Source organism: Patella vulgata, chromosome 1 (genome assembly GCF_932274485.2).
Source record: "Patella vulgata chromosome 1, xgPatVulg1.2, whole genome shotgun sequence".
In the NCBI taxonomy this organism is placed as follows: domain Eukaryota; kingdom Metazoa; phylum Mollusca; class Gastropoda; family Patellidae; genus Patella; species Patella vulgata.
In genome coordinates, this window is record NC_065879.2 from 54809283 (window position 1) to 54833431 (window position 24149).

Genomic DNA, 24149 nt, shown 5'->3' on the forward strand with positions numbered 1-24149 from the left:
TACTTCCAGAGTTGAGACCCTTTTTATACGCCCACATTTTCATGTGGACGTATTATGCCGTCGCCCCTGTCCGTCCGTCCGTCCGTCCACAATTGTTTGTGGACTCTCTACAGGTCACAATTCTTATCCGATTTTGACGAAACTTGAAATATAGGTTTATCCCCAAAAGATCTTGGCTGCTTTCGATATTGGCATGTATCGGATCGAAACTTCATGGATTATGGCCCCTGATTGTACGAAAAATCACGTTTTGAGCTTGTGGACACTATAAAGGTCACAATTTTTATCCGATTTTGTTGAAACTTGAAATGTAGGTTTATAACCCAAAGATCTCGGTTTCTTTCGATATTCGCGCATATCGGACCGTAACTTCCCGAATTATGGCCCCTGATTTTACGAAAAATCGCGTTTTTAGCTTGTGGACCCTATAGAGGTCATAACTTTTATCCAATTTAGAAAACCGTATTTTTATATCACCGTTACACCCTAAGGACGGCTGAGTTCGAATTTCGTGAAAATCGGCCCAAAATTGACAGACAAAATGGCGGCCGTTCGTTCTCAAATAGCGTAAAAATATGGTATATCAAGGTTGTGGACCCTATAGGGCTATAGAGGTCACATTTTTTATCCAATTTTGTTGAAAATTGAAATGTAAGTTTATAACCCAAAGATCTCAGTTCCTTTCGATATTCGCGCATATCGGACCGTAACTTCCTGAATTATGGCCCCTGATTGTACGAAAAATCGCGTTTTTAGCTTGTGGACCCTATAGAGGTCATAATTTTAATCCGATTTAAAAAACTGTATTATTATATCACCGTTACACCCTAAGGACGGCTGAGTTCGCAATTTTGTGAAAATCGGCCCAAAATTGACAGACAAAATGGCCGCCGTTCGTTCTCAAATAGCATAAAAAATATGGTATATCAAGGTTGTGGACCCTATAGAGGTCACTATTTTTATCTGATTTTGTTGAAACTTGAAATGTAGGTTTATAACCTAACGATCTCGGTTCCTTTCAATATTTGCGCATATTGGACCGTAACTTCCTGAATACGAAAAATTGCATTTTTAGCTTGTGTACCCTATAGAGGTCATAATTTTTATCTGATTTAAAAAAACGTTTTATTATATCACCATTACACCCTAAGGACGGCTGAGTTCGAATTTCGTGAAAATCGGCCCAAAACTGACAGACAAAATGGCCGCCCATGTTTCCTTTTGTAGAACCTTGTAAATGTTTAAATTTTAGGACAAAAGTTTTCTGATCTGTATAAAAAAATTTATGAATTTTTTTTGAAATAATAAAACAGAGAATTTCAACAATTCCCATTAAAAACTTCTAGACTTATGGTCCATGTTTTACTTTGTAGAACCCTGTCATTACCACATAATTTAATTTCAACAATTTCCATTAAGAACATCTAGAATGCTCGAATGACAAAGTCATCATCCAGTCTGTTTAAATTGATATGCTCACATTACCTAATAAGGAATAAATATGTGACAACTCTTGTCGACTGCTTGGAAGATATGACACCTATTGACAATAACATGAATTATTTTGTCAATACTTGGAACACTCCCTTCATCGGTTGGTTTTTTAATCATGGTAATCGGTAAAGTTCCTTGCAATATTTCAAAATCTTTCATTCTGCCTATGACACATTCTACATGAATTCTAGCCCTTGACAACTGTCTTGATTTCTCCACCTCCTTAGCTGATAGTTGAGTCTTTCCCTACATGAAATGAGGAAATTCTAGTTTCGTCTGACGAAAAGCAAATTCATCCACCATGGTGAAGCCGAGGTCAGCTAGAACTACATCACCAGGAAGTAATTTATCAAGAAAACCAAATTCCATTGTAATTTGCTTATCGCTGGCTCTACCTCCATAACATTTGGATAAGAATATAATAGCACCAGTTGGGCTAATTCCAACTAAAAACTTGACGGTGTTGTGTCGTTTGTAATTTGAAAAAGTCTGAGCGCGAGACTTCAACCCTGTTGGTCTTTCCATAAATATTTCAGAGCAATCAATTATACATCTAGTTTTTTTAAATCTATCATTCCGGAAAACATCTGGTAGTTTCATGACATCAGATTCTGGCCACATGACAAGTCCTCCTAAATGTATATACATTAAATCTAGCCATTTATGAAATACTTGTGTCACAAATGAAGGGCTTACACCAAATCTATATCCTAAGTCAGACACAGTTAAATTTCTCTTTATACGAATAAGAGTTTAAAAAAGCTCATTTTGTTCACTAATTCCCTTTTTCTTTGGAAGGGAATCATTTTTAATAGTTTAAAAAATGGCATTGAATGTTGAAATATTAGGCAGTCCTGTATAAAATTGTATTTTTTTGTTGTCATCATCTTTGATATTTTCAAAAGCCAAAACTTGGGAACTGTTTTTCAGTATAAGCTGACAATTTTGGTCTTTTAAGTTTTGTACTTGAGTCTCTAATTCAAACAAATTATCTTTTAATTCTTGTTTGTCAAGACAAGCTTGCTTCTTTATATCTTCACATTCAAAACTTTTCTAATCTACAGAATTTTTCAAATATTGGTTTGTGTATAAAATATTTTGTAAAAGACTAGAATGAATGTCAGTTTGTACAGAATTATCAAATAATAGTTTTCTTTCAGTTTGGGTCGATGTTCCAGGGGAATTGGGACAATTAGGCCTTTTTTAGTTGCCTTTATTAACATCTAAAAGGACAATAGTGGTAAATGCCTGTTCACTGTTTTCTTGCCCTGCTCTGTATCTGGAGTGTCTCTCTATATCTTCACCATGTTTTCTCTTTCTGATATCAGGAGTGTAGCTGAAAACTGACCGTACAAAATCAGGGCTGTTTGGGTCTTTTGAAGGATAACCTACAATTGAGAAAAATGCAAAATATAATTGCTTAAAAATTCCCCCAAAAAATTAATACCGATATTAAAAAACGTTGACAAAAAATCAAGGCTTGGGGGCAGCTAGCTAGAAAAGGTCAAGAATGTCACTAAAAACATTGAGATAAATCTATTTTTTTTTCTTTTAAGATTTCCAAGTCAAAATGAAAATGTATGCCTCGTCTGCTTTGATTGATATCAGGTCATTTGCGCCCGTGTCAGGTTGGAATATGATTATATGCTCAAAGGAATAAATGGCAATTAAACAATAACCGACAAAAATATCAATCTTTTTAGAAAAAAATAGCCTAGGTCTTGTTGATAGTTTTTCTCCTGTCTTCTGTTAATGAATGTTGTGATAAAGCTATAATGGGCCTACCGTCCACATCTCGAGACATGGTGGGTTGAGATATGAGGTACCTTATCTAGAGGGCAATATAAAAGATATAGATTATATTACTAGTTTAGGCCCACTACAAATTCAATAGGCCTAGTGTACAGACCTTTTTTTTTTTTTTTTTTAAATATTATAAGCTTAATTCAATTACACATTATTTTTATTCAGGATATCTTAATAGGATTGTTGAACAGGCTTAGCCTATGTAAGGTGTTGGGCAAAAGTAGAATGATTAAATACTAGAAATATATAGTTCTCTCTCTAATTCATAAATTAAAAGAAATAAAAAGACCGAATCAAATTCAAAGAAGCAGACGACACATTCTTTTGGGCCTACCTTGAATAAAGTGTTCACTGCAAATTCGACTGTGTTCGTTTGGTGTCCAATTTTCCCTTCTTATTGCTGCCTCACTGTTGGCTTATTAGTCTTAAAAAGAGATATTTTATTCAAATGATTCTTATTTGTAATGTTTCTAAAATTATGATATTTGATTCAAATCAACAAATAGAATAAACCCATACCACAAAATGGTTGCAGAGAAATAGACGATTTTCTACAAGTCACTTTTCATGGTTTTTGGTCCAGTGTCAATTATTATCAGATTTTCATAAAATTTTCACCAAGTGATGCCTTATGCGATTTATGATTTCATAGAACTAATTTAACATTTTCATTATCACCGGATGTAATGTCATTTTGGCAAAACTGTATATTTAGCCTTCAACAGTTCAACACAAATATTTTTTTGAAGTGGGTTATACTTATTATTTGTTTAACAATATTATATTTGATATCAATGGACATATAGATTGAATCAAAATACGATCAGAGAGATGTCAAAAAATTGCTTCAAACATCTTCCCTTGTTGAGAAATAACCAATTTTCTCAGGATCACTTTTTATACGCCCAGATAGAAATGTGGACTATATTGCCGTCGCCCCCTGTCAGTCAGTCCGTCCATCGTCCACAATTTCTTGTGAACGCTCTAACGCCAAAAGTTATCATCCAATTGTTTTAAAATTGATATATGTTGTTTACATTAGTGAGATGAAGAAGCCTATTTAATTTCAATAATTTCCGTCTAGAGTTAATTATGGCCCTTGTTTCACTTTGTTAAACCCTGTGAACGCTTTAATGCCAAAAGTTAACATCCGATCTTTGCGAATTTTATATGCAATATTTAAATTAGGGAAACGAAGAATCCTATTGAATTTCAGCAATTTCCGTTTATTACTTCTAGAGTTATGGCCCTTGTTTCACTTTGTTTAACCTTGTGAACGCTCTAACCCCAAAAGTTATCATCCTATCTTTCTGAAATTTATATGCATTATTTAAATTAGTGAAACGAAGAAGCCTTTTAATTTCAATAATTTCCGTTTATAACGTCTAGAGTTATGGCACTTGTTTCACTTTGTTGAACCTTGTGAATGCTCTAAAGCCGAAAGTTAATATCAGATCTTTGTGAAATTTATATACAATATTTAAATTGGGGAAACGAAGAAGCCTATTATTACTTCTAGAGTTTATGGCCCGTGTTTCACTTTATTGAACCTTGTGAATGCTCTAACCCCAAAAGTTATCATCCTATCTTTCTGAAATTTATATACATTATTTAAATTAGGGAAACGAAGAAGCCTATTGAATTTCAGCAATTTCTGTGTATTACGTCTAGAGTTATGACCCTTGTTTCACTTTATTGAACCTTGTGAACGCTCTAACGACAAACGTTATCATCCGATCTTTCTGAAATTTTTATGCATTATTTAAATAAGTGAAACAAAGAAGCTTATTGAATTTCAGCAATTTCTGTTTATTACGTCTAGGGTTATGGCCCTTGTTTCACTTTATTGAACTTTGTGAATGCTCTAACATCAAAAGTTATCTGCCAATCTGTATGAAATTTACATGCGTAATTTAAATTAGTAAGGAGAAGAATCCTATTGAATTTTAGCAATTTCCGTTTATTACTTCTAGAGTTATTGCCCTTGTTTCACTTTGTTCAACGTTGTTAGTGCTCGATTGATGAAAGTTATCATCTAATATGTATGAAATTTATATGCATCATTTAAATTTGTGAATCGAAAAAGCCTATCAAATTTCAACAATTTCTGTAGATTACTTCCAGAGTTGAGACCCTTGTTTCAATTTGTAGAACCTTGTGAACCCTCAAACGGCAAAAATTATAATCTGATCTGTATGGAACTGTCTTGTAAAGGCCCCCAATTACCTACAAAGGAATAAATATGCGACAACCCTTGTCGACCACTCAGGCGATTTAGCCACTGTGGTGGTATTTGTTTTTGTTGCCTGGCAACCTATCTGTAAGATTTATTATCCTTTTTAATTTCCCATTAGAAAATCAGCTAACTTTAGCAGTAAGTTAGTAACAAATTTTGTCAGGATCACTTTTTTGACACATGTATCACTAAACACATGGTAACAAATGTATGAATAGAATTGATATTGCTGGATTTGGTTGATTCTGCGTCCATTTTATAACACATCTGCAATGTTTATGTGGAAATCTGTTTATCGGTCCATTGGTACTGGGAGTGATAAGTTCAAGTGTAACGTGGCACAGGACGTGACATAAGTTCAAGGGTAATGTGGCACCAGTGAAACCCATCATTACTGCCTCGTAGTTCTAGTTAATTAATAACTAACTGTCCGTCACACTTTTTGGAACACAATAACTCTCCTTCTAATTGACCTAGAATGTTCAAACTTGGTGTAGGTGTTTATTAGGTCAATGCCTTGATGGAGTTCGAAGATGAGCATTTTCTGCTTAGGGTAAGCAGAGATAAGCGATTTGATTGGTTGATGCTTTGGGACACGATAACTTTAATTCTAATTAAGTGAAAGTGATGAAACTTGGTGTATAGTTTCATTACATCAATACCGTGACTAATTTCAATAATGAGCATTTTCTGCTCAGGGTAAGCAGAGCGATAAGCAATTTGATTGGCCGAGACTTTGGAACACAATAACTCTCCTTCTAATTGAGGTAAAATGTTCAAACTTGGCGTAGATGTTTATTAGGTCAATGCCTTGATGGAGTATGAAGATGAGCATTTTCTGCTTAGGGTAAGTAGAAATAAGCAATTTGATTGGGTGATGCTTTGGGACAAGATAACTTTAGTTCCAATTAAGTGAAAGTGATGAAACTTGGTGTATAGTTTCATTACATCAATACCTTGACTAAGTTCGATATTGAGCATTTTCTGCTGAGAGTAAGCAGAACGATAAGCAATTTGATTGGCCGAGACTTTGGAACACAATAACTCTCCTTCTAATTGAGCTAGAATGTTCAAACTTGGTGTAGGTGTTTATGAGGTCAATGCCTTGATAGAGTGCGAAGATGAGCATTTTCTGCTTATGGGGATTTCGGCGGGGGACATCAGCCTCACTGTTGGCTTGTTAACTATAGTTCTAGAAATGTCGGGAGAATGTCACATGATTGCCAATGTTGACAGACAGATCATGCAGGAAGCTATCGCTCTGATGTATCATTCATTAACGCATGAACTAATATAGACATACAGGTGTCGTCCATGCCGATCACTTTAAGGAATTATATTGTAATCAACAATGACAAATATCTACATAGATTATGATGTCATTCGAGGCATTTTAATGTGTAATAGTTTTTTTATCCACCACTATCTGTAATTGTATCTGTATCGGCCAATATATTTCGCTGTCAATATTTGATATAGGTAAAACCGATAGGTGCCATTTCGGACCATCACTATGTTGTTTTTTTTTCATCGTATATATGTAACTGTCTGGTGCAATGTCATTTTATAGGTTTTATAGGTTGCCATGTCTAGATTCACAATAACTTTTCAAACTATTTCTCGGTGATACTTTAGTACATGTCTCTTTTTCCCCTAAAAATATAAATCGTCAACAGAAAGAGACGTTCACGAAAAAATGGCTCTATTCGTTTTCTTTGTTTTGTGGGACGAAGATATCATATTATTTTTCATAAACTACATTGACAAGAGCAGCAAAGTTTACTCATTGCTAATTCATGATATTTTATACAATTTTTTACAAATCGCATTACTTATTACACGAATATGTCATGATTCAAAAGGACCTTTATTGTAAACCAAGGAAAACGATGAAAAATATACAAGTTCTACTCAACCGATTTTAACAAACTTGGCGTCAAATTGAAGCTTACATTCAGAGAAAAATTTCTTTGGGACGAATTGGGTTTATATGAAATAGATTCTATTTCAAACCAGTTTACATAACGACCTATGAAATTTTTTGATTTTCTGGAATTTTGGCATTATTATTGGCACCATGGAAAATACTCCAATAATTTTATTAGGCACTAGCTTAGCTATTTGCATGCTAAAAAATTATTTAATTCGGATCTGAGAACTGAGAACTTTTTAGATTTATGATGAAAATTGATCATTTTTAAGCTGATCTAAAAATTTAATATCTTTAAAACCACAAGAGGTATGTGCCCAAACCAGGGCTTCCTCTTCAAAATTTTCACTGCCGGTCATTTTTGATAACGCACGGAAACTTTTCAAAGTAAATTTATATTTCATGTTTTTTATTCATGCTAGGGTATTGTGAATTCACGTGTCTATACTACTTTGTCACCATGGGGTGCACAAAAAAAAATATATTTGACTTAAAAATTAAATATTAGTAAGGCTCATGATAATTATTTAATAATTAAATATTCCGTTTTGGCTACTTAAATAACGAAATAGTTGAATTGGCCGGAGAAAAACCATTTCAGTAGCTCACACGTAATGAACACGTGCTCTTTAGAAAACACACTGACCTGGATAATTTTGAGTTGTAATACAATAACTTTGAAATGAAGATAAATATATAACTATCCATGGCATATATCTCACATTTTTGGGGTTTTAGACCATCTCTTACGGAATTACAGGCCGCAGAATTGTGACGTAAATCCTAATAATGTATAACTAAATGACTAACGGATAACTAACTTCACGGCTAGCGACACTAGCGCCCCCTAGAATATGGTCGTGTATAAGAGTAACCGTATACATATACACAACATTTCTTCTACACGTGGAATTATCAATATTGCTGCACAATAGAACTGGAATACGTATTTTTCTTAATTGTTCGGTAAGCAAGTTAACTAATCTCTAGATTTTATTTCAACAATTTCCACAAGGTCGTAATACCGCTATAAACATTTTATTTTTAAATGCATTTTTCTTCCAACACGTACGTTGTTGAGGATTTACGTAATTTCTATGCTGTTTTTATTTGATATGACAGTTGGTTGGATTCGAAGAGCAATACTTCATATCAATTGCCCTTTTTCGAAGATCATATTAACCTCGTTTACATTGTGCCTGACCGTAATTGCGGTAAACGGCTTTGTTGTTGAAAATTCTTATGACACGTGGACAATACGTGAATGATTAACAATGGGCCGCTTCACGCCGTTGATTAGATTCCCACTTATCAATTAACATTTATTGCTCGTCTACCAGACACTCATCATTAATTATCAACACAACACTCAGTATAATCTGTTGACGACAATATATACAACTCTATAACACCAATCACGAGATTGACTTCTAGACGACGTGCATTCTTGTATAGTTACACAGTGAAGGTCGATCGTAGTCTGTTTGAAATTTTTTTTTTTTTAAAAAAGACCCTCTTTCCGGCGTGCAAAATGACCGTTAGGTCAGACCTAGGAACTGTCATTTTCCATAGCCGTAGGTCTCGACCAGCATATACGGCCGAAGTGGAACCCATGGCCCAAACTATGACTTGAATCGCAGCTTTAGATGTCTATATAAAGATCATACCAAATTAGTTGCAACTCCCTTAATACAAATGTTGTAGCATCAGGGGTCGACCCGACTGTATTCTCCATCTTGTTTTTCAAAATGGCCACCAAAATTGAAATTATTTGAATTTTCTTATCTTATATTTGGTACTATATTGTGTAATATATCATTTTAAAGGTTTTCGGGGGTGCTGAATACGAAAAACATGGTTTTGGGTTGATGCAACAACTATTTATCATTTTACATATTCAATGATTTTATGATCACTCATCAGTTATGGACACACCTTGCAGGGTAGGGTATACCAATGAAACAACAGTATGCAACAGACTTTATCACCAATTGTCCACCTTATGCTATCAAGTATAAGAAAAGAGAATGTTAGTGTACTAATGATCAAAGATATCGTATTAATATGATTTGACTATTGTATACACCTTAATTAATTGGGTACTGATTGATCTACTGTTTTGACTGCCGAGTTCTAATTAAAAGAGATAGTACTAGCCCTTATGATCAAAGATACAGCATTAACTTGGTTTGACTATACACCTTCATTGAAAGTAGTTATTATAGCCATTTTGTATACTACAGAGTTTATTGTATGGCACAGGGGTCATGGTGGCTAAGCGGGTAAGACGCTGGCTTGCTAGCCTGGAGGTCGGGTGTTCGATCCCTGCATTGGCAGAGAAAGTTCATCCAGATTTTCTGGCGTGATTCCCCCATGTAAGTGATGCAGGACCGAGGGCCTGACAAGGACAGCTGTCTAGTCATTCGGATGTGACAAAAAACGAGATCCCGTGTACACATTGGCATGCATGTAAAAGATCTCTTGACAGTTGGAATTTGATATAAGAGTAGGACGTAGTGCCGCTGTCAGGGCAAAATATCCCTCATAGCACACTGTATGGCATATGCTCAACTTCATTAGCCCAGTTCAGATCAGAGCTGAACAGTAGGACGTTAAAACTCCAGTTAATTTCCTTTCATTTCATTTCGTATGGCACGGTTACAATACCAGTGAATTGATAACTATAAACAAAGGCTATTTACAGTTGATATAATTGAATTACGAGAATTTAATTTATTAATTCATTGGGCATGGGTGACTGTTTAACCTTCAGGAATGGAACAGGGCGGTTGTGAGAGCTCTCATTTACTTGCAAATGAATTGAATGCACTGAAATCTGGGAGTCTTTGACGAAGGACGCAGCCATGATACATATTTTTAGAAAAAGCAAGTTAAAGATGTCGGTATGTTCTAAAACAACATCACATAATGCCTTTAAATTATTTGTTATTTTGTCGTTTAATATTAATATTTTTTTTCTTTACATTTTCAAGGGTGCTAAAGACGAAAATCGTAGTAAATGCACTCTTTTCATAGCAAATATCCACAACACATGGGGCATGTTCACATTTCCTATGATAGCGTTATAATTGAGAACAATCTATGTATTAGTAGTTTAAGTTTTGTATATTATAACTTTGGTGAGTTAATCTCATAAATCAATTAGCATCAATTCACTTTGTGTGGTGCAGTCCCCCTGCACTTACTATTTGTACCAGTGGTCAGAAGATTATGGTTGCTGATTGGGTAATCAAGTTTAGTAGCCTACCTTGATCATCAGAGAAGCTACTACAGCTGTAAGAGTATTCTGTGAAGGACTGAATTACGATTTTGCATGTACAATAGGTCCATTGTTATTTTCAGGTACCGTAACAGTATAAGAATATGAATCCATAATAGAATGATAGAAATTTCAATTTCATACGAAACGAGATACCCCATAACATTATCCCCAAAATCAAATTTCTATCATCCGCTTGAGCTTGATACGGCCATGTAACAACAATTCTTTGCAAGCTGTGTCTGGGCTAATCAGCTAACGAGTGGTGTTGGCAGCATAGCAACAAGCAAGAGTTTGTTTACATTTTTAGGGGTTTTAAAACTCGTTTGTATTCCTTCATCGGCAATACTTTGGTCATATTTATTATCTAGATATTCTCCGCTTTGCAACGATGCCAAGTATTATGCAAGAGGACTGACCGGTCGTCCTGCTGCGAGCGGAGAAAAATATCTAATTTCGCTGAGAATATTCAGAAAAATCAATATTTCCACTTATTTTGTCTTTATCTCATTATTAGATCAAGCGCATTCCAACCGTAGCCGGTCACATATATGTTTATGTCCCAAAAATCTTGGTTCTTTTCGATATTGACGCATGTCAAACCGTAACATCCTGGATTATGGGCCTAGATTGTACGAAAATTCGTTTTTTTTTCGTGTTCTCTGTCCATCTCTTGCCAATTGTGGGCGTATTTCTACTAGAAGTTTTAGGCAACCGCTTGTTCATTACTTTATTAATATATGATTACAGGGTTTGATCACAGAAGAAGAATTTCCAGTACATTATAGGTAAACATGAAAACAAATATGCGTTGTTGTGATTTTTTGTAAGCCTTTTTCACTCCTCAGTCTGTCAATTGTTGCAACATGTTTATTGTCATAAAGTTGATGTTGAATGGTAAGTTGGCCACCTTGCTCTTCAGTTACAGAGAATATGATAGGGGAGGAGTATGCGACAAGAGATAAAAGAAACAAAAAGTTGCATGAATTTGGTTGTGCATAAATAGATGTATTTACTCTCTTGTGATAATTAGGTTTTGAAGAGACTTCACACTATTCATTTAGATAATTAGTACAGTTAATTATGATCATGGATTGATCATCACCTGGTTTTAAAATGCTAAATTGTATTTCATTTATTTAGACTTTACATTTAGATAATTATAATTAGTACAGTTAATTATGGTGGTGGACCTGGTTTTAAAATTGTAAATTGTATTTCATTTATTTAGACGAAGATTACAAGTGAAAGGTTTATGTTTTGATGAATTACTCAAGTCAATTCTTGGTTTTAATAATTCCGGCAACGCTCAGTTTTTACAGAAGCATCATTCACTGGACGATCAAGAGTCATTGATGAGAGGACTACATGGGTAGGTATTGCTTATTCTAGAGGAAAAACATAGACAGGCCTTAGGCCGTGTTGAATTGATTCCTTGTTTCTCCTGCAACCATTCTGGGAAACATGTGCAGTAGTGCAATAAACACAACACAAATTGGGTTTCAAAGCACAAAATGTTCTAGCATGCTATAATACTACCTAGGCTTGAGGGTGGTGTACTTTTTACTTATAATCTTAATTAGTCTAAATAACCCTTTACTGTGAAGGTAAAGACAAAGACGATATTTGTCTTCAATAGATTTAAGAACTAAATTTTGATACCAAGTGGCTTCTTGTTTAAGTTCTTAAAATATGAAATAACTGGACTTTGATGGAGTGAATTCACAGTCAAATTTATGCATGTAACAACGTATTTGACACACACACACATGGATCGGCCTACGCTTATTTTCATTTGTTTGACTCTAATGTATAGCATTATGAAGTATATCGAACTGTAACTTCCTGATTTATAGCCCCTGATTATACGAAAAATCAAGTTTTTTAGCTTGTGGATCCTATGGAGGTCACAATTTTATTATGATTTAAAAAGCATTTGAATATATCATCGTTACACCTTAATGCCGGCTAATTTCAAATTTCGTGAAAATCGGACCAAAATGGCCACCCCTCGAGTGCAAATAGTGTAAAAATATTGTATATGGACCCTCTAGAGCTCACAATTTTGATCTGGTTTTGATGAAACTTGAAATACATGTTTATAACCTAAAGATCTTGGTTCCTTTCGATATTTGCGCATATCGGATGGTAACTTCCTGAATTATGGCCCTTGACCTGTACGAAAAATCGCGTTTTTAGCTTGTGGTCCCTCTAGAGGTCACAATTATTATCCGATTTAAGAAACCATGTGAATATATCACCGTTACACCGTATTGTTAGTTGAGTTCAAAATTCATGAAAAAACGGACAAAAACTGCCAGACAAAATGGCCGCCTTTCGTATGCTAATAGTGTAAAAATATGGTATATCAAGGTTGTGGACTCTCTAGAGGTCACAATTTTCATCCGATTTTGATTAAACTTGAAATGCATATTTATAACCCAAAGATCTTGGTTCCTTTTGATATTCGCGCTTATTGGAATGTAACTTCCTTAATTATGTCACCATTAAACCGTATTGTTGGTTGAGTTCGAATTTCATGAAAATCAGACCAAAACTGCCAGACAAAATGGCCCCCCTCCCCGCACACAAATAGTTTGAACATCTGTAGTCCGGTGGCTGAAGGGGGGGAATCGCCACCCGAGCTGTGAATTTATGAGACCAAGTTTTTCTAGACCAGTTTTTTGCGTAGATTCCGAATCTGGGTGGTGATCAGGCGTTTGAGGGGGCGTTTTCGAGATATATGGGGGTCCAATGTCTACAATTGGGGGGCAATGTCATGTTGACATAAATGATTATCATGTTATATATTAATAAAACATAAATTTCTAGGACTGTCCATCTCTAAAGAAGTGTGTATGATGCCCCTGGACAACCGTTTTGATTTGTGGCGAAGTGGGGTGGGTTGGTTGCAGGTTTCCGTGTGAGGAGTTGGGGGGGGGGGTAAAATTGGCAGGAAATGAGCTCACGTCGATTTAAATGAAGATTTTCTTAGAGCCTGCAAATGAAACATCTGTAAATATGTTTATAAGATTCCCATTGTATGGGGGTGGGCGCCGGGGTGCGTGCCTTTTCGTTTAGTACCTATTTCGTCATTCAATATATTAAATTATAAAGGTACTTCTCAAGAGATCTGGAAATATAAATCAAAAACACAGTAAATCAAAGACATGTTTAGGTATTAGTTTATTCTTAGTCTTCATCAGAAGATTCAAAATCAAGGGTCATAATATGAGCGGGATAAATATCTGCTTGGTTGTAGATCTTCATTCCAGCCATGCAGCAAAAGACCACTACGGCAAGGTGGTAATAAAGAAAGGCCTGTTATTTTTTTCACCTAGAAAATCTTTCTTCTAGCATCATCTACTGATGTATATCGCCTTCCGCGATATTTTCTACCTTTGCCCGTTTCATTATTGACCAGAATGTGTATATTTGGATCATTGTTTGCGAGGAGAATGATTGGGATGTCTATTTAGCCCAAGCAAGAACGCAAAATACAATTTGTTTCAGCGCCTCCATTAATTTGCAATGCGAGGAGGAGTAGGTTAGCTATTTTGGTGTCCTCATGGTTTGTTGTCAGTTCTAGGATATTCTCGACACTTTCAATACTAGTCTTGATATATTTTTTTTATCCAATCAAGATTAGTATTGAAGTGTCAAGAATATCTTGGCCTACATGCTTTCAGTGGTAATGACTAATTGTCTTTCTTTTTCCAATTTTCAAACAAATTTAAAGAGCTGGGACAGCAAAATGATGTTTCAGTAACATGTACGGCGAAAGGCGACTTACGTCAGCAGATGACACTAAAAGAAAGATTTTCTGGAGGAATTTTAATTGTGATGAAAAATATCAAACATTTCTTTCTTTATTACCATCTTGCCTGAGTAGTCTTTTGCTGCACATTAAACGCAACAATTATGTTGCTACAACATGGGGACAGGCTGCAAAACCAATGATTGAACAAGATGATCCTGCGATACAAGGCTGGAATGAAGGTTTACAATGTGAATGGGTATCTGAAGTATATCCAAAGGATATATGCGAGCTGTTGATTAGCCATCCAGAAGATATCTATCCCGCTCATATTTTGAACTTTCTTCTAATGAAGATTAAGAATAAACTAATATCTAAACATGTCTCTGATTTACTGTTTTTATGTACATTTCCAGATCTCTTGAAAAGTACCATTATAATTAAATATTTGGAATAACGAAATTCGTACTGAACGAAAAAGCAAACCGGTTAAAATACAAATGTATATTTCGTTCGGTTTTTCTTATACTTTCGATGGCCTACACTACATGAAGATCTGACCTGTTGTACTGGGAAGTCGCGTCAGGAGTGATATGAGCGGATTTTGACCCTATGACGTCAGACATTGATTAATCAATCAGCGTTGACATTTCTGGGGGTTTACCCACTGTTCCGTGCAGAGCACGCCAAGAACTCGCGGTAACAGACCACTTCATTGGCTAATTTTAAACCAAGTGGTTTCTGTCCCCAAAATTACACCCTCCCCCCTCCCCTCGCCCCATACAATGGGAATCTTACACCCATATATAGAGGTGTGCAGCGGAATTAGAAAGTAATGTTTTTACCAACCTCTAAGAAAATCATAATTTCCCGCCAATTTTTAACCCTCCCTCCCACACACCCTCCATACACGCTCACCTGCTACCCCCCACCCCACCTCCCCACAAATCAAAACAGTTGTCCAAGGGCATCATACACACTTCTTTAAAGATAAACAGTCCTAGAAATTTATGTTTTATTAATATATAACATGATAATCATTTATGTCAACATAATGACATTGCCCCCCCAATTGTAGACATTGGACCCCCATATATATCTCGAAAATGCCCCCTCAAACGCCTGATCACCACCCAGATTCGGAATCTACGCAAAAAAACTGGTCTAGAAAAACTTGGTCTCATAAATTCACAGCTCAGGTGGCGATTCCCCCCTTCAGCCACCGGCCTACTGGTATATCAAGGTTGTGGACCCTCTAGAGGTCACAATTTTTATCCGATTTTGATGAAACTTAAAATGCATGTTTATAACACAAAGATCTTTGTTCCTTTTGATATTCGATTCCCCCCCCTTCAGCCACTGGACTACTGGTATATCAAGGTTGTGGGCCCTTTAGAGGTCACAATTTTGATCCGATTTTGATGAAACTGGAAATGCATGTTTATAACACAAAGATCTTTTGATATCCGATTTTGATGAAACTTGAAATGCATGTTTATAACACAAAGATCTTGGTTTCTTTTGATATTCGCGCATATTGGATCATAACTTCCTGAATTATGTCCCGTAATTGTACAAAAAATCGAGTTTTTAGCTTGTGGTCAGCTCGGGTGGCGATTCCCCCCCTTCAGCCACCGGACTACTGGTATATCAAGGTTGTGGACCTTCTAGAGGTCACAATTTTGATCCGATTTTGATGAAACTTGAAATGCATGTTTATAACACAAAGATCTTTTGATATCCGATTTTGATGAAACTTGAAATGCGTGTTTATAACACAAAGATCTTTTGATATCCGATTTTGATGAAACTTGAAATGCATGTTTATAACACAAAGATCTTGGTTCCTTTGATATTCGCGCATATCGGATCGTAACTTCCAGAATTATGTTCCCTGATTGTACGAAAAATTGCGTTTTTAGCTTGTGGTCCCTGAAGAGGTCACAATTATTAACTGATTTAAGAAAAACGTTTGAATATGTCACCATTAAACTGTATTGTTGGTTGAGTTTGAATTTCATGAAAATCGGACCAAAACTGCCAGACAAAAAGGCTGCCCCTCTACGCAAATAGTGTAAACATCTGGTATATCAAGGTTGTGAACCCTCTAGGGGTCACAATTTTGATCCCATTTTAATGAAACTTGAAATGCATGTTTATAACCCAAAGATCTTGGTTTCTGTCGATATTCGCACATATCTGATTGTACCTTCCTGAATTATGGCCCTTGATTTTTCAAAAATTGCTTTTTGGTTAGCTTGTTCTCTATCCATCTCTTGAAAAATGTGGGCGTATCCTGCCTGGCAGCCGCTGGTTTTAAATGCAAGATGATGTTGGCATACAAATACAAAACACGATGATATGAATATTATATGACTTGAATTTATATTGTTGCTATGTATTATTATTCTAAAAGATTTGTGGTAAATATAATATTACATATGAATACAAACCAGACTTGTGTGAATATTCCATAGTTTGATTTTCTATTGTTGCTGTGACGAAAAGTGAAGTGACTATATATCATCATTGTTATGCATACTACCTCAGTTTTTAAAAAAAAAAGAAAGATAATGTCTCGCAATATGATCAAGCAAAGGTGGTCATCCTAATTCCATCTGATAGAGAGTGATGAAACTTAGTGTATAGTTGATAATCATTTTGATTGCTTGATACTTTTGAAAAAAGTAAATGTGCGATTAATTAATATGTGTCATCTATTTATTTTGGGATTTCGGCGGGGGACATCAGCCTCACTGTTGGCTTGTTCAACCCTATGAACGCTCAACGACAAATGTTATCATCCGATCTGTATGAAATTTATATGCATTATTTAAATTAGTAAAACGAAATTTCAACAATTTCTGTAAGTTACTTCTAGAGTTAAGGCCCTTGTTTCAGTTTGTAGAACCTTGTTAACCCTCAAACGACGAAAATTATAATCTGATCTATACCCCTTAAAGGTATCTATTTAGAATGACTTTTTGCATAGATTACAAATATGCAATCATTTTGGATCTACATTGTATTGTTCTAATTTTATTTTGCCTCCAAAGTGAGAAAAAAATGGTTATTCCACTTCACAAATTGAAATATTGGGCTTTGACAATCAGATTAAAATTACATCTGAAAGACTTAGACCCCTCATATTTGTCAGTTTAGAGCAACTTATAATGTAGAATAAGAATATAGACCCATTTTGGCTACAGGGAGTATCATTTCAATTTAATTTTGCTTTCAAAAACAGGGGAAAACTTGTTTTGTCTGCTTAGAAAGTTGAAGTTCAGTAATGCTGTTACACTATCACTGGACACCCGCAATTCTTAATGCATGGTCTTGAAACTTTGCATACTTATTCCTTATACCCTAAAGATGTTTCCTCAGGGTCAGAGCCAATCTGGTTAAAACACAGATCCTTTTTTCTTTTGTTTTTATAGTTCAAAATTTCGTTTTACTTGTCTTGACTACACTTGGATCTGGAAGACTTGTTATTTAACTCTTGTTCTGCTTGAAATGAGGGGTCAGCCAATCAAATGGTCTGTCGAATCGAGTGTTTGACCTTTTTTGTCCGGAACTGTGGGTAATCCACTAGTAACATCAATGCTGATTGGTTAATCAAAGGTCTGACGTAACTTACAGAATATGGTAAATCAAGGTTGTGGACCCAGTAGAGGTCACAATTTTTATCCGATTTTGTTGAAACTTGAAATATAAGTTTATAACCCAAAGATCTTAGTTCCTTTCGATATTCGCACATATTGGACCGTAACTTCCTGAATTATGGCCCCTGATTGTACGAAAAATCACGTTTTTAGCTTGTGGACCCTATAGAGGTCATAATTTTTATCCGATTAAAAAAAACGTATTATTATATCATATTTACACAATAAGGATGGCTGAGTTCGAATTTCGTGAAAATCGGCCCAAAACTGACTGACAAATGGCTGCCCTTCGTTCTCAAATAACGTAAAAATATGGTATATCAAGGTTGTGGACCCTATAGAGGTCACAATTTTCATCCGATTTTGTTGAAACTTGAAATGTAAGTTTATAACCCAAAGATCCTGGTTCCTTTCGATATTCACGCATATCAAACCATAACTTCCTGAATTATGGCCCCTGATTGTACGAAAAATCGCGTTTTTCAGCTTGTGGACCCTATAGAGGTCATAATTTTTATCCGATTTAAAAAAAACTTATTATTATATCACCGTTACACCCTAAGACACCCTAAGGACGGCTGAGTTCGAATTTAGTGAAAATCGGTCCAAAATTGACAGACAAAATGGTCACCGTTCGTTCTCAAATAGCGTAAAGATATGGTATACCGTATTTTTCGGTGTATTAGTCGCATGCGTAGATAAGGCGCAGGGCGACTTTGGCAGAGGTGTTTCAGGAAAAAAAAAATATGCGTGGTTTAGGCGCACCCTTTCCCAGCGCCTTTTGAAACTCATGCCATAGCATACGTGACTCAAATCCACCTGCGATCTCCAGTAACTAGGTCAAACTCTATTGTTTACAGTTATAATAATTACCGATATTTAGCTGTATCAAGCTTTATATATATTTTTTTATGAAATAAATTGCTTGTTTATATTAATTATAATATGCAATTGCATTATTGCATAACTTTTAGCTATAATTCTGTTGCTCGTACGGTAGTGAAATTGTCATTCAAGTCCCGCCCACAACAAACATGGCCGTCTATTACATCGTGTTAAATTCATGAGTAAATCCTGACTACCTGTAAAAGAGAAACAACAATTCCCGTTTACTCCAAGTTATGCAAACAACTGACAATCAAAAGACAGTCTTGCTCAAAGAAAACACCCCGATGTATATAAAATACTAGTCATCATTCTTAGAAATCTTGTCTACGATATCACCTTAGAAACGAACGAACGAATCTTAGAAATTATTTATTCAGAATGGCTACGAGACGAACCGCTTATACCGCTAAGGAGAAGTTGAGGGTAATTAGTTACGCTGAAGCACACGGTAATAAGGCTGCGGGTCGTGAATTTAGTTTGGGGGAGTTGAACGTGAGACGTTGTAGGGCGATGAAGGGGAAACTTACCGACATGAAACCTAGTAAAGAAGCGAATAGGTGGAGCGCCGCACGTTATCTTCGATGGCTTATATTTGTTCTGTTCTTCGATATATTCTGCCAGTTTAACTGTAATCCCGCCCATTAACCCTGTCATTGTAATAGACAATACCCATAGCCTATAGTATAATGAGCGTGTGCTCAATGGATATTACCCTTCTAAAAGCCAATGAAAATTCTTGTCTGTCGTAAGCCCCGCCTTTTCGTCAACTTGACTGATATCACCATTGACGAGACGCTGTTTGGATTGCCGACAATGGCTAACAGTACCGGTACACAATAAACGGAGCAGAAATATATGTCATCAAATACACAGGAATAATAGAAATATTAACGAGAATTTTGCAGATATTGTTAGCCTATGGTATAATGAGCGTGTGTTCAATAGATGTTACCTTTCTAAAAGCCGATGAAAAGGCTTGTCAGTCGTAAGTCCCGCCTTTTCGTCAACTTGACTGACAACACCATTGACGAGACACTGTTTGGATTGCCGATAATGGCTAACAGTACCACTACACATTAATCGGAATAGCAGAAATATATGTCATCAAATACGTAGGAATAATAGAAATATTAACGATAATTATGTAGATATTCTAAATACTGCTTACACTAAACCGCTATCGGCCCATATTGTTAGCAATGTCGTTTATGACTAACGGTATACGGAATACCGGTAGCGGTAGGTGAAATGGCCGCCATCTTTATTGCACGAAAAATATCGACATCATAAACTCCAGACTTCGATGTTGACACGGGAAAAGTCTAGATTTGCTTAATACTATGCATTAGGCGCACCCCTTCTGTAAATAAAAATACCTGGTAAAAAAAGTGTGCCTAATACACCGAAAAATACGGTATCAAGGTTATAGAGGTCACAATTTTTATCCGATTTTGGTGCATACCCGACCTCCAGTGACAGAGCCACACCCATTTCTTGTATTTATTTGTTTGTCATCTACAGATCGAATTTCTTAAGGTATCACCTTGAAACTTTGCATACTTATGCCTTCTATCCCAAGAAACATCCCTATTGTTTGTGGTAAATTCCCACCCCCCAGAGACAGAGCCACACCCATTTTCTTTTTGTGTGTGTGCCACTTACAGCTCGCAATTCTTAATCGATCATCTTGAACAAATTTTTATACTTATTCCTTATACCCTAAGGCTGACCTCTTTCATTTTTATACGCCTACATTTAAATGTGGTCGTATATTCTTGTCGCCCCCGTTCGTCTGTCGGTCCGGCGTCCACAATTGCTTGTGGATGCTCTAGAGGCCAAAGTTAATATCCGATCGACTTTAAATTTATACACATTGTTTAAGGTCTTGAGACAAAGAAGCCTATTGATTTTCAGCAATTTCCAATAATTATTGCCAGAGTTATGACCCTTGATCATTTTGAAAAATCTTGTGGATGCTCTAGAGGCCAAAGTTAATATCCGATTGACCTAGTTGTGACGCTCTAAAGTTATCATCCGATTGACCTCAGATTGATACACAGAGTTTAAGATCTTGAGGCGAAAAAGTATATTGATTTTCAATGAATTTTTATGTCTTGAACAGCTAAATCCATGATATTAAAAGTTTTGTATACAAAACATTAGCATGTTGCAGAACTTTATAAAAACAAACAAATTCTAATAGTTTTCTGAAAATTACTTCATGAGTTGTTGCTCTTAATCAGATTTTAGTGTATTATAAATGTTTCATTACCGAAAAAAGTAAAAATATGCGACAACTCTTGTTGACTGCCCGGACGATTTAGCTGTTGTGGGCGTATGTTTCGTTGCCTGGCAACCTATCTTTGGTACATGTTTGTGTGTCTTGTGTTTTGCTTACAGGCCGCACTTCTTAACAGATCCTTTTGAAACTTTGCATACCTATTCCTTATACCCTAAGGATGACCCCTATTGTTTTTTGATGATTGCCCAACCCCCAGGGGCACAGCCACACCCATTTTTTCTCTGTGTCTCTGTGTGTTGCCTACAGGCCACAATTCTTAACGGATCGTCTTTGAACTTGGGATATGTATTCCTTATAACCTAAGGATGACAACGGTGTGTCCCGACCCCCAGGGGCAATTTTTGTGTTTACCGTTTACAGGCCGCAATTCTGAATGGATCAACTTGGTACTTGGCATATGTATTCCCTATAGCCTAAGGGCGCCAACTATTGATTTTGATGAATGCCCCGACCCCCAGGGGCAGGGCCACGCCCAATTTTTGCTTTTAGCAAGCAAAGGTCACAATTCTGAATGGATTATCTTGGAACTTAGTATACTTATTCCTTTTACCCTAAGGACGGCAACTATTGATGTTGGTGAACGACCCCCTCCTCCACGACACCCCCACCCCCTGCCCTTTCGGCAGTGCCACACCCATTTTTGGTGGATATTTTGTCTGTAAATGATATATACAAGTTTCAATTATTAACACTTAACAGATTTTGATCCAATTCGGAATGATCCAGCATAGGGTTGTACCTATATATATTGGTCCATGTCCAACCCCCAGGGGTAGAGCCACAACCAGTTTTTGTGTTTTTTTATCTACAGGTTGGATTTCTAAATGGATCATCTTGGAACTTGGCATATTTATTACTTATACTGTATGGATAGCAACTATACTCACCCAAATTAAAAACTTGACACTCGGGATTTTTGGGACTAGATTTTTAATATTTGGGTTTAAGGCAACTATTTTAGTGTTATGTTGGGCACAGATGACCTTGACATCAACAGAAAGCAAGAATACGTCTTGCCGAAAGTCCTTGACATTGATAACATTTGTGATGTCACAGTACCCCCCAAAATGAAATTCACAGACTTGGAGAACAATCGGAATAAAGTGTTTAGTAACGGTTGTGTCCTCCTCTAGCGTCTCGTACTGCCACACAACGTCTTCTCATGGATCTCGGGACATTAGTAAACACTACCCGAGGAAGACGTCGCCACTGCTCAGCAAGAGCATGTTGAAGGTCCTGCAACGTCAGTGGTGGATTCACTTGCTGACGAACACGTCAACCCAGTTTGTCCCAGATGTGTTCAATAGGATTAAGGTCGGGGCTAAGCGACGGCCAATCCAGGACTTGGACACCGGCATTTCTTAAAAAATTCTGGGTAGCAATTGCTGTATGGGGTCGAGCATTGTCTTGTTGAAACGTTAGTCCAGGCTCATGTCTCTGCATAAACGGTAGAAGAACAGGTTGCAAAATCTGATCCCTGTACTGGACAGCATTTAAGTTCCCTTGGACAACAACAAGAGGAGAACCTCCATGTGCACAAAAAGAACCCAAAACCATGACGCTGCCGCCCCTAAATCGGTCAGCGTCTCTGACGCATACTGGAGCGTAACGTTCACCTCGTCTGCGGTACACTCGAACCCTGCCATTGGCAAATCTCAAAGTGAATCGAGATTCGTCACTAAAGACAACCGAATTCCACTGTCTTTGAGTAAATCTTATGTGTCTTGTGGCCCACTCAAGTCCGTTACGGCGATGAAGAGGTGTCAATATTGGTCCATTATAGGGCCTCCGAGCTCGAAGACTAGCAGCCTGCAAGCGATTTCGAACAGTTTGTGCAGTTACCCTTCCACCAAACATCTCTCTACTTGTGGAGGTTGCAGTGACAAATCTGTTTCTAAGATGACGTAATCGTAGTGCTTGATCTTCCTGGAGTGACGTCACACGTGGCGCTCCCGCCCTTGGGTGGTCGGCAATAGTTCCAGTTTGAAGCACTCTCATTCTAAGATTAATTATTGTCTGGCGTGAACAATTAAAGGCTCTTGCAACAGTGACCACAGACTGACCAGCATAGAGACTCCCTATAGCACGTAGACGTTCTACATTTGAAAGGCGCGGCATTTTCTAACAAAGATGAAAATAACAATTTTAATTTGTTTTTCCAGTTCAAGTTACATGTGCGTGTTCAGTTTAAGCAAACTTGCATCGATTGACCTCACGAGTTTGTGTTTGCACGTGTTTTTCAGGTTTTTCATCTTTATATGCTCAAAATCGCGTTTTTAGCTTGTGGACCCTATAGAGGTCACAATTTTTATCTGATTTAAAAAAACGTTCAAATATATCATCGTTACATCCTAAGGATGGTTGAGTTTGAATTTCGTGAAAATTGGACTGATACTGCTGGACAAAATGGCCGCCGCTCGTTTGCAAATAGTGTCAATATATTGTGTATAAGGGTTGTGGACCCTCTAGAAGTCACAAGTTTTATTCGATTTTGATGAAACTTGAAATACATGTTTATAACCCAAAGATCTTGGATTGTTTCGATATTCATGCATATCAGATCGTAACTTCCTGAATTATGGCCTCTTTGTACAAAAAAATTGCGTTTTTAGCTTGTGGTCCCTCGTGAGGTCACAATTTTTATTCGATTGCATATATCATGTTTACACCATACTGATGGTTGACTTCATGATGGTTGACAAAATGGCGCCACTCGTTCGCAAATAGTATAAAAATATGGTATATCAAGGTGGTGGACCCTCTAGAGGCCACGATGTTGATGGAACTTGAAACA

At 36.5% G+C, this 24149-nt stretch overlaps 1 protein-coding gene across 3 annotated transcripts in view; it reads left to right on the forward strand.

Moving 5' to 3' along the window:
- Window positions 1-24149, forward strand: part of LOC126830719 (serine/arginine repetitive matrix protein 2-like) — a 324241-nt gene that overhangs the window by 216885 nt on the left and 83207 nt on the right. For all 3 annotated transcript variants that reach the window (XM_056103535.1, XM_056103533.1, XM_056103536.1), the window contains exons 8-9: window positions 11497-11534; window positions 11978-12118. In XM_056103535.1, the coding sequence (XP_055959510.1) occupies window positions 11497-11534; window positions 11978-12118 (179 nt within the window). The remainder of the gene's footprint in view (window positions 1-11496; window positions 11535-11977; window positions 12119-24149) is intronic.